Source organism: Caloenas nicobarica, chromosome 5, assembly GCF_036013445.1.
Source record: "Caloenas nicobarica isolate bCalNic1 chromosome 5, bCalNic1.hap1, whole genome shotgun sequence".
NCBI classification, from domain to species: domain Eukaryota; kingdom Metazoa; phylum Chordata; class Aves; order Columbiformes; family Columbidae; genus Caloenas; species Caloenas nicobarica.
Window position 1 is genome coordinate 60,603,680 of NC_088249.1, and position 12,066 is coordinate 60,615,745.

At 36.7% G+C, this 12,066-nt stretch overlaps 1 protein-coding gene across 1 annotated transcript in view; it reads left to right on the top strand.

Annotated features, from left to right (window-relative positions):
* The window catches only part of CCDC73 (coiled-coil domain containing 73), an 81,397-nt gene that overhangs the window by 65,881 nt on the left and 3,450 nt on the right, over nucleotides 1-12,066 (top strand). The window contains exons 13-17 of the mRNA XM_065635185.1: nucleotides 400-510; nucleotides 2,515-2,646; nucleotides 4,904-4,939; nucleotides 6,481-6,649; nucleotides 7,808-9,346. Of these exons, the coding sequence (XP_065491257.1) occupies nucleotides 400-510; nucleotides 2,515-2,646; nucleotides 4,904-4,939; nucleotides 6,481-6,649; nucleotides 7,808-9,346 (1,987 nt within the window). The remainder of the gene's footprint in view (nucleotides 1-399; nucleotides 511-2,514; nucleotides 2,647-4,903; nucleotides 4,940-6,480; nucleotides 6,650-7,807; nucleotides 9,347-12,066) is intronic.

Here is a 12,066-nt window from a genome sequence, read left to right on the forward strand (position 1 = left end):
AAAAACTGATCAGAAAATAAAAATCTGTTATTTGAGTACACAATAGTTTTTTCTTTAAGTACAATGGGTCTAGATTGTGCTACAATTCATATTTCTCATATCTGGACTTTATATTACTTTTTCAGCACATTAAAACTTATGCAGTGAAACTGAATAATGGCAAGTGTTTTTATACCCTTTTATAGCCATTTCTTTTTTCATAACCTCCCCCTGTTTCCTGTTAGCTAAACTATAAGCACCTTTCTGTTAATTTATGAAAATTATTGTTGAGATAGCACATTATCACTGATCTGTATGGCACTTCCAGCATGTTAGAAGCAAAGGTCCAAGCAACATAAAACACATCAAAATTCATTAATGCGGTATTGATTATTTTTTGGATAATTAATTTTATTGCAGACCCTTGAAAGAGATAATGAGCTGCAAAGGGAGAAGGCAAAGGAAAATGAAGAAAAGTTCCTTAATCTTCAGAATGAGCATGAGAAAGCACTAAGAACTTGGAAAAAAGATGTAGGTTTATTAAATTAAATGCTAGAGTATTAAAAGGTTTTTGAAATAGTCATCAAGCATTTCAGGTAATTCCTAAAAGCCAAGAAAATATTGCAGAAATATTACAATAAAAACAACCAATTTCTTTTCCAGTAATGCAGACTCTTCTAGAAATTAATATTTTTAAAAGGTAGATTTAAGAGAAATGTTGACTTCCGTGCTCTAAAAGGTCAGCGCACTTCCTGCAGTTGTATAAAGCAATAGCCAGAGTATTAGGTGTTACCTTGAATTTAGCACTTAAAAATATTCTGGAGTTACACACTTGCCATCACCTAAACGTGGAAGCTGATACACTTTATAATTTACATTGAATTTTATGTATTTTTCAGAAAATTTGCAGGTTTTTTATGCAACTTATTCAGAGAATACCAGCATTTCTAGGCTGCACTCTTGTACCCTGAAAAAACTGTCACTAGACTGTCATATAGTAAAAAATACATGTTAACCCACATAGACTGAAGTGACATAGACTAGAGATACTTCTGAAGGGTCATAGGCCCAGGAGACAAAACAACAAAAAAAGCAACCTCAAACTGAATCAGGTAGAGATACTGGATACAGGAGAGGTCCTGATGTATCAGGAATTATTCTGTGTGGACTGTGGGGTAAAAGAGGATAAGAAAAGGTAAAAACCTGTATGTCTCCTCAGTGAGTTCACCTCTGTGTACACCTAAACAATAATTTGTCTTCAATATTTGCTGCTATTTCCACTAATGCATTACTTTTAAAGAATACTTCAGTAATTATTTAATCCAAAATAATTAGCAAAATATCATAGCTGTAAAAAGTGTCTGCAGTAAGTATAGAAAGATCAATACTTCTTCAATAAGACAAGATATTTTAGTGTGTGGAAACCAGACTCTAAGCAGCATTTGTTTAATATTCTTGTCTTTTCTACTTCTACATAATTGGCACCTACGGCCAGAAAGGTTTTTGGATTTGGTAGATAGATTCTCAGGGAGGCTGTGGGGAAATAATGCAAAGTTGTCCATGTAATCCTGTTGTCTAAGGCCAACTCCTCTGAGTGCAGCCCCTGTGGAGATGACGGCAACATGAGACTACAACAGAGCTGAACTGGTTTGTCGCTCACTGCCCTGAGGAGGTTTGATCTCCCTGATTCCTGGGAGAATCTTACACCATAGTTTCCTTTGCAGAATTTGCCCCGCTTATTTCTCAGGAATGTTTGCAACCATTCTTTAGAAGATTCCCCCCCCGCTCCCCCCCTTCATATTTCTGCTATGGCTAACTAGAAATTTGGTATCTTAATTTCTTAAAGTATAGCACTATCATAGATAACGTTAACATTATACGCTGCTCTGGAAATATTTGTAAGTTAAGTGAAGGTATTTCTGTAAAACCGCCCTTCTGTTCTTTTACTACTTGTATGTTAGACCCACCTTTTTGTTCTAAATACTAAATTTTAGTTGTTACGTGGTCACTGAAGAAGCATTGGATGTTTGAGGTTATTTATAGAAGTGCCAAGCAAGTTATTTGCTGTAGATTCTTGACAATGTAGGTCAGGAGTGTCAAGCTCATTTTCACCGGGGGCCACATCAGCCTCGCAGTTGCCTTCAAAGGGCCAAACGTAATTTTAGGACTGTATAAATGTAACTACTCCTACATTACATCTGTTCACTAGCATGTTTCTTTGAGCCAAAAGAGGAAAAAAGCTACAAATACAAATCTCACTTTTTTTTTCTGAGCATTGCTATTTGAAATAAATGGTCAAAACCCCTAACTAATAAAAGGTATCTTCTCTAATGGAAATGTGATTAAATTTTTTGTTTGAATGAAAGAGCTCAGAATTATCTTACTTTGTACAAAGAAATTCCTTAGCATCTATACTTCCTTGTAAGGATTTACTTTAATTTGCTAAGCTCTCGATACCCCTGTAAAATGCCGCTCTACATATTTAAACATACAGTAAAGATCTGTGTGTGCTCTGTGTACCCTCAATTATTACAGGAGGAAAACTTGAGAAGAGAAATAGACACTATTAAAAACGAGCTGAATTCCCTTAGAGGAGTTCATAGACATCTTGAAGATTATCATCCTCCTCAGGGAAACCAGCATTCTGAGCAAGTGGAAAATCTGCAGGTAAGTGTCTCTAATAGCTGTGGTACCTTTCATTTCTTGTAAAAAACATTACAGAATGAGACACCACAGTTTTTGACATTGCTAAACCTAAAATTTATCTGATGTAGTCAATGTTCCAAGATGCCATTAAAACTCACTGTACCCAGAGAATGTTCCCCTTTCACCCAGAAGGGTGGTTATATCATAGAAACTTGAGATGTTACCTCATTAATGAATGTATACACAATAGATAGCAGTTATCTTAAATAATCTGTCTTCACTAAATCCTATTTCGCAAACATATTTTGTGTGGATGTTTCTCAAATGCTGTGGCAGCTCCATTGACCTCATATGTATGTAAGTTCCCTGGAAGTGTGCCAGTAAGTTCACTTCTACTCAGAGGAACTAATTTCAACCTCTGTAATATGAGACAGATCAGAAGATTCATTTTATCAACATATAGGTTATCTAAGTTCTTCAGTTTCAGCTTAAAAAAAAAAAAAACCCAACCTTTATTTCACTTCAATCACCAAAGGCACAGCAAGCTCAACAAGTAATGAATGCAGGAGGTAAAAACTGTTTTATGCAGAGCAGGTCGATCTAGAATTGAGCTTGTATGGCTGGATGAACCAAATCAGCTCTACATTCAGAGCACATACGAGAAGTCAACAAGTGGCGAAACACATGAAGATTGTCTTTTGGAGCAAAAGGAAGAGCATGGAACCCTGCAGCTTTGTGTTATCCCTTACTGAAACTGGGCTGGAAATTCGTATTCTGGTCTTTTGTAAGACTGAAACAACGGGGAGAGTCATAAGCCATAAGAAAAACTTGTTCAGCTAAGTATTAGTTATATAATTTTTTTCCATTAGTTTTTACATCCAAATAATGAATTATCCTTCAAAGAAGGGAAAACTCACTTTGCATGTATATGATTTTGCTTTCAGTGTTAGAAAAATAGGAAGACACTGGGATTGTAAAGACAGATTATTTTTTTAGAACTAGTCTATGCATTGTCAGTAAAATGGGAAACCATAAAAATATTTTAGAATCTGGAAGAAGTTAAAATCCATTTATTCACAATGCATGTATGTGTGTTTATAGCTCACACATATACATATATGAATATATACATGTACATATCTGCTGGTATGTGCTTAATAATGCAATGGAAGTTAGACTTGAAATGAGTACTCATCATGCCAAAGCTGTATGAACGCTACAAGGTATAATGCAAATTGTGTGACTTTTAAAAATCATTGTTCCTTTGAATGATAATGAAATATGAGTTATGTTTAGGATGCAGAATCAACACACACAATCAGTCATTCATGATAAACAGGACTTGTGCTTACTGAGTTGAATGTTGACAACCTTAAAGCATATGCTTATAAATGCAAAAAGCTCTGAGATGCCTTCTATGAAATATATCTTACACTATCTCATGGTAAATTGCCACACCACTTTGTGTTGCATGATCATAAGATTTCCAAAGCTGGGCAGTTAGGCTGAGTCAAATCTCCAGTGGAACACTGCCAAGAAATTACAGAAGCTGCAGCAGATCATATTGATTATTCTACTTTGTGGAATTTCACCTTGCATCAGTAATGAGTCAGTGTCTGGTAAAACATAATAGGGCAAGGTGTTGACTGTGATTTAGACCTTGACTATGGCTCCAGGTGTTGCAAGGAAATATGCATATATTTAATTTTACACCTAGCGCAATCTGAAATCCCTGTGATTATTTGTGAGGCATGAAATTTAGAGTGTGTGTAAACTTCTTCATACTGATCACCTGTGGAATAGTAATTAAACAAAAGGCCTTTTTTAAAAGAAATATACAATGTCAGACCTCATTACAGACTCAAATTGCAATTTAGTTTAACTTTACCAGGCTTCACATTTGGTTTAATATAATTTGTAACACAGCCGTGTACCATTAGAGAATAAGGCTTTACCTAGCAATGGGTTGTAATTCTTTTGTGTGTTTATGTACGGGGGGGCTGGTTTTGAAAAGGTTTTGAATTTCAAAGTATGAACTATTCTGTTGAAGGAAAGGTCATCTTAGCTATGTTACTTAGATTTTACTAAATCACAGCAAAAAAATTAAAATCCAGGTTTGATACTTTTACAGGTGTAGGCATTTTAGTTTATGCATCTTGGACCTATTTTTGAAGGGCTGAACAGCCATGTGTAGTTAATGGAAACTTGGTTTATTCAACCTATCTGAATCATGTAACCTTTATCTCTTTCTGAGAACATTTTATCATGTTTGTTTCAGATGCATTCAGCAGTTCAGCCCGTACCAACAGATGTGGTAAGTTCCAGTACCGTAGCTGGTTTACACCTGTACCAAAGAGTAACTGGCACAGTTATATCGTGGTGTTTGGTGTTTCTGCCTAAACAAACAGCTCCTAGAAGGAAGAGAGTATAAAATAATTACACCTTTCATGAAAGAAAAAGGAAATTTCTAGTATTTGTATTTGAAAAGAAAGGCTTGAAAATGTGATGCCAAGGCTGTATACAGCCAAGAAGCAAAATTAACTAATTAAAAACTTAGAAAACAAAAAAGATGTAACATTTATGTCTTCCAAATCAGAATGACGGGAAAGATGATAATGAAACATGAGGAAAAGAGAAAGACATTTCAGTCAGAACTTCAAGTTGGAGGTGGAGGATTTGGCAGAGGAAGAGTATTTTTAGGACCCTCCTCCATTCAGCATGACTCCTTCCTCCCCACATCAGCAAAGCTGGGAACATCAGGATGTTTCTGTGACCTGTAGAAAATTATTTCCTGCAGATTTGTATTCTACATCAGCTACTGTGCCACCATAGCAATAATCCCATTTTTTACCAGTGCTGTCTACGTGCCTCCCTCCATTTTGCAATATACTCTGTCCTCCCCACGCATCCGATGCCCAAGCACGGTGCTTGTAACTCCCTCCCACATCCCAGTTTTCCTTTTGCAACACCTCCAGTCACCCAAGTGCCTTCTGCTTTCTCTCACATCTTTTATGGACTGCGATACTCCGCTCCCTCCCACGGCCACCAACTTTCATATCTTGTCCTTAGGGCAAGAGCAAGCACATGCCCCTGCCTTCAGCTGCCAAACAGTTGATGATGAGAAACGATACAGCTTCTTTTTTTGGGTGGGGTTTTATTAGGGTGTTTCTTCACTATTCAGCTCCCCAGTTTTCACAGAACTTTATCGAATGCAATTTATTTGAATTTATTAAAAGATCAAGACAAATCCAGCTGCAATAGTAGACCAGTGCCTTTAAGTAGACACATCTTTCAGGCTTCTACTGCTGTTGAATTTGACTCAAATTCAGGTTAAAATAGCCATCTGGGAGGGAATGAGGAACTGACTGACAGGAGTTGCAAATTCATAAGCCTTATTTGCATATGAAATTAAGTTAAAAATCCTAGGTGGTTTGTTACAAAGAAATAGTGTTAATATGTGTGTGTATGCACATATGTTTGAGTGTAAAAAGCAGTACTGCAGGTTCTTTCTGCATGTAATTACTGAGCAGGTCACTGATTTAGGCAGCAGACAGAGGGAGCGATCCAGTCAGCACATGTACAACACATCCTCCTCCTCTGAGAAATTCTGCCAATCTGTATAACTTTTCTCTGTGGACTGTAATATAGCAGGATCTAATTTATTTCCTACTCTTCTAGGGTATTAGTCTGCTTTTAAAATCTATTTACATTAACTTTGTATACTTCAGGTGAATGGCCTTTGTTTTCCATCAGAATTATAAAACTAATTTTCAGTCTACGTCTTGAACTTTAAATTTAATCAGTGACCGTAGTAAATTATTAAAATGTATAATCTTTTGTTCCTTCCTATGCTAGAGTGGTCAAGAACACTCGAAAGACAGTGAAATACAGGCTATCCAGAAAGAAAATGACTGTGTGCAATCTATAATAAGAAAAGACGGTAATTTTGGACATGAAGGAGAAACTGAAGTAAAAGCCACAATGGACTACTCTTTAAGCACTGAGGAATTACAGATAGAACAAAGTAATAGCATTACATAGATAATAGACATAAGGAGTGCTGTTGAAGAAAGGATAAATGGTTATAGATACAGAGAATGCTTGAATTCTGAATTAAATGGTTTTGTACTAACAACAGTAAAATTCTTAGTGTCAATGGTGCTAATCTATGCTAAAGCCAGAAAGCTCTGAATGACAGCACTGTATTTCCAGGGGCTGCCCTGGGACATTAAATAAGATCCATGTGCTGTCACCTCTCAAGCTGTCGCAACGCTCCTTCTGCATGCCAGTTCATGAAGTGAATAGGGTTAGGAAGAACTATAATGTGTATAGAAGTGTTTGAAAGCAAAACCAAGGACTTTCTCCTTCCCATAAAATAATGAAAAAATGCAGAAAGTGATTGCACTGCATGGGACAATGAAAGTCCGTTCATGTGGATAATCATAATACTTTTCTATATAAAGCACTTTGTAACTCCAGTAAGTAATTTTTTGAAGCCACCTAAAGGAAATGTACTTAACCTCTAATGCTCGGTCTCTAAAATGTACCAAAGATGAGTGGAAATTTAAAAGCTTTTTAACTGCAAAGTGGCTGCTTTCAAGGATCGATGCTCACAGCCTTTGAGTGCATCTTGCAGAAAACACTTTTCTGATATTGAAATGCTTGTTATTCCTCACTGGCCAACTACCATCCAGTCAGAGCGTATTCCCTTTGGTATGAACACAGTCTCTTAAACAGTTTTGTTTGTTTGGTTTGGTTTCCATTTAGCTAAAAATGCCATGTTCAAAAACAAAGACAAATATTGTTGTAGTAGTAACCAGTGGCTTAAACTCTATGTAGTCCACACAATAGTTGATTAAGTATGTGTTATAATTTCATAATGAAAACTCCTTTCAATAATAAGGCTGACAGATATCAGTTGGGAAATATTTCAACTATAAGCCATATCTAAAATCTACAGAATGTTAACATACTTTCTGTTTGAACAGTTTATAAATATTTTGCAAGTTACCATAATGCGGTACTTACCTTCAGTAACTTTTTGATAAATGTAAGGTAAGAAAAATCAGTATCGATACTAATCTTGAGTCCATCTCTTTGGAAATTTAACACTGTAGAAATAAAGCATTACTTAACCTCTGCGTTATCTTTCACTAACTAGAGAATACATTGCCTCTAACAGATTTACAAGTTCTTGAAAACAGCTTTAAGGGTGAAATTAATGTTGCTAGCCCTTACGAAGAAAAGCAAAGGGAGGCTTCTCCCAGGAATACTGGTTTAATTACCCAAGGACAGACCTCAGAAGTACATGTCACTGAGTGCAAAGAAAAAGAAAATGTAGGAGCAGCATGTAGAATGTTACTGGATGAAAACAACACAAATTTAGAACAAAAGCTACAGGACAGCACTGAGCCATTGGCAACATGCTACACACAAAGAAAGGTCTTTTTAGACAATACTGACACTGCACATGCAGAGAACAAGAGAAATGGAAATCAGGAGACTGACTCTAGCAAGCAAGAATTGTGCAATACTACAGGTGAATCAATTTGTACTAAGGCAGATAAAAAATCAAACACCGTGCAACACAACAAAAGTGTCCTTACACCTGAAGCACCCAAACCCGAGTCTGAAGCGGTTCTTTGCCCTGAGAACAATGCTGTGCGTGAGAGAAGTACAGATAATCATCAAGCTAAGGAAATAAGTTTTGGCATCCTCTCTTATATTAAAGAAAATCCTCAAACAGAACATCAAAAATGTAGCTTGCTGGACAGTGACGATTTTGTGGGCAATGGATTACATAAAACAGAAAAAAACTTGTTAAATCTGAGTGGTTTACATAAACTTCCTTTTCAACAGGCACATGTAGATGCTGAAGACAGAAATGATGATGTCAATGCCAGAAACACAAACAGAAACGGTGCTCTGAGGAGTGCTGGTGTTCCAGCGACTGGTGCTCAAAATCTACCAACTGTTTATTGTGATAACACAAGTGGCGATGATGCCACAAAGGAACACAGTGCTCGTAGGTCTCTCTTAGGTACTTTCAATTTATGCCCCCCCAAAATAGAGAGGAGAATAAATGTGGATGACATGCGCAGCAAGCAACCTGAACAAGACAGCAGTGAACAAACAGGGAATGCTACAAATACATGTACTTCGAACGGTGAATCTGTATCTCTGGTAAAGGCTGATGGTCTTGAAATAATCACTCATAAAAAGCCCCCAAAAGATAGAATTAGTCCAGATGAAGTAATTCCATGTAAAAAAGCTAATGATGATATTCAGATACACTCCATCAAAAGTGGGCATTCCCTGGAGATTAATAATTCAACAAATAACACATTTTTAAAAGAGAAAAAAGACACTCTGAATAGTGCAGTTCCAGGAAGGAAGTTTGCTGAGGGTCACCTGAAAGAATCATGCTCTTTACCCATGAGAACATCTGGAAATTTAGTAAACATAAGTGGAAGGTCATCCTTTGATCTTTCAACCTCAGATAAAAAAGCTGAGAAAACTCCAGTATACTTAAATTTTTTAGACCTCAGTTCTTGTTCAAGAGTAAATCAAATGAGAGGTCAAGCTACGTGGACTTCAGCTTCCAAGGAACTTTCCTCTTTGAAAGAGAAACTGCCACGCTCGGTGGAAAACACAAAGGTTATCGCAAAAACCCAGTGTCAAAATCTCAGTGAAAATGTTGACAGAAGAGAAACAGGACTAGGTAAGAAAAATAAGCTTTTATGTTTTCAAGCATGTGCTGAATATACTTAGAAAAATTATCAACGTGAAATTTATGCATCTGAGTTTAGTGTAGCACTAGAAAAATGTAAACCTTCTGACATTTTAGTTAGGTGGGAAAAAAAAAATCCCAAACAACTTGAAAGATGAGATTTCTCCATTAACTTATAATATAAATGCAACTAAACAGTTTTGTTTACTCAATTATCTGATTAAATAAACTTTTTCTCTTATTTCCCTTTATGAAAGAAAAGCAGTGTGATGGGACACTGAATTTTTATAGGGATTTCTAGTCCTAATGTAGCGTGTACTTTATCAGGGCTCTGCATATATCTGAAAAGCAGTGAGCAGCTTTTGGAAATTATTCCGTGTCCTTGTTTGGCATAAAAATTATGGTAATTTTTGAACCAGTAGATGCTGCTTTAGATAGGGTTTAGAAGTTTACTTTTTGTATTGTATATATTCATTCAGATGGACACTTAAAACCATCTGAATGTGTTGAGTATGTGAAGGCAGAAGTTACTATTCTGTGAAGTTCTGGAAAATACACCTTGCTGTTAAATGTGCTCAAGCAGCTTTTTCATGTCCTACTGCTGCCCCTTGGTGATTATTTGCTGAGCAATATTTTGCATATGCAAAACAGTAAATATGACGTTTATTCCATGTGTTTCTAAATCATCGCTGAAATGTGGAAAAACAGTATTTTAGACTTGTTTTGCAATAAAATCAGGTGCTGGATTACCTCTGTATTTTTTTACTAAAAATGCCATTTCTAAACCAATTCTTTTACCCAAATAATAAAAGTATCATCTCTATTTCCAAAGTGAAGTGACTCCAGCACGTTTATAGATGCCCCTCTACTTCAGTAACTGGGCAAAGTGGTACCTTCCTTTCTCAAAATAAAGCTCACATGCACATTCTATTCTGAATGCATGTTGTTAAGCTTGAAAAAGCAGATGATCTCTCAGGCTCTAGAAGAAATGAAAGCCCCTGCTTTTGTAGAAAAATGGAGCTTTGGGTGCCCAGATGTTTTTGAAAAGAGCTAGATCCACAGTAACAGGGTGTTTGTGTCTATTTGAGGTTTTGCTGATGTGGTGTCGTGAGCTTTGCCCCTTGGATATCTAAAGAGCAGACTGGACTCCCAGCCTCTGGTTTTTCAGCCAATGGCAGTGAGACAGAAATCCAGCAGTTTGGTTTCTTTATGTTGTTCTGGTGTTATGTCCTTAGGTTTGTAGGTAATTTTGTTTCTTTACTTGGTCTCTTCCCTATGTATATTCGTATACAGATGCACAATTTTTCAAAGTTCAGTGTCAGAAAAGTCTTTGTCCCTAAAACAATAGTGGAGGTACAAAGGTAGCAGAATCCTGATCTGAGACGGTACATTATTTCTTAATTGCTGTTTCAAGAAAATGAATGCATAGTTATGTGATGTTCTGCATGTACCTTCTCTGTAAGGACAGCACTATCTGTAGTTCTTCCATGTGTTCCTCCTCTTGTCAGAAACCTTTCTGTATGCAAAGTACTGTAATTCCAACAAGTGACTAAGAGGTTCATCCAAAGGAGGTGGTAGGGATTTTAATATAACTCTAGTTCCTCAAATGAGTTGCCTGGAGACCGTGCAGCCACCAAACCTCTTGGATTCCAGCAAAACTTCACAGTGGGGATCTTGGTCTGGGTCCCAGATGTGCCTCTCTTTCATCACGCTGCCTCACTGAGAAAGGTCCCTGCCTCTCGGGATCCTGCACCTCTGGCGGTGCAGGACACCTTCCTGTCCTTGTGGTACTCAGCACTGCAGCTTCCAAGATTTAGTACGCCTACCTCAGGGAATTCCTTTTGCTGCCTAACCCCAATGAAATTACTGTTTATGCAACTCCGGTTCCCAGAGAGCGGCCACTCCACATCAGTAAATAGAGTGAACTTGGAACAGGCAAGATCTTCATGGCGAACTCTTAGAAAACAAACACAATCTCATAACCGTTTTCCTCTTCCAAGAGAAAAATGACAGAATTCTTTATTAATTGTTACATTACCATGAGGTAACATGTATTTTCATAGCAAAACAAGGATTTTACTGTTGTAGCAGTGATCAACAGGCATCTGTGTAGTGACAAAACAGCCACTGTTTGTACTGTGAGTCGCTGTGAAAGTACACTTGGGTTTTGATCTCGCAGGGAACTTGGTATTGCTTTCAAGAGTCTCCTACCAGTGCATAAAGCCCCTGCAGGATTGAAGCCTTATACTCTGCTATGATTGATATACTCATTTGCCCTTCCTACCTTTAGTAGATAACTATAGCCTGATTTCCTGAAATATTAGGTATAGCCATTTACAGAAAGACTCCTTGTTTAATATGTTCTTTGTCTAAAAACCTTTGTATTCAGAATGTCTTTTTAATGACAAGTTACTCTGGAGGATGATGTCAGGATGGCAATAATTACCTATTTTATTACCATTATCAGAAGGTGAATCTTAAAGTAATACTGTTTGGAAATACACTTTCTATAAATTGCAATTTTCATTTGTCATTAATGATATTAAATGATATTAAATATTTTTCATCAGAGTAGAAACATGCTTCATTTTTAGAGACAAAATAAATGCAGAAGTATGTGGGGAAAAAAAAAAAGTGAAGAGGGAACAAGCTTATAACAGAGATTCAGTGATGTAAAACAAAAATATTTGATTTTTTAAGATCAGAGGTAA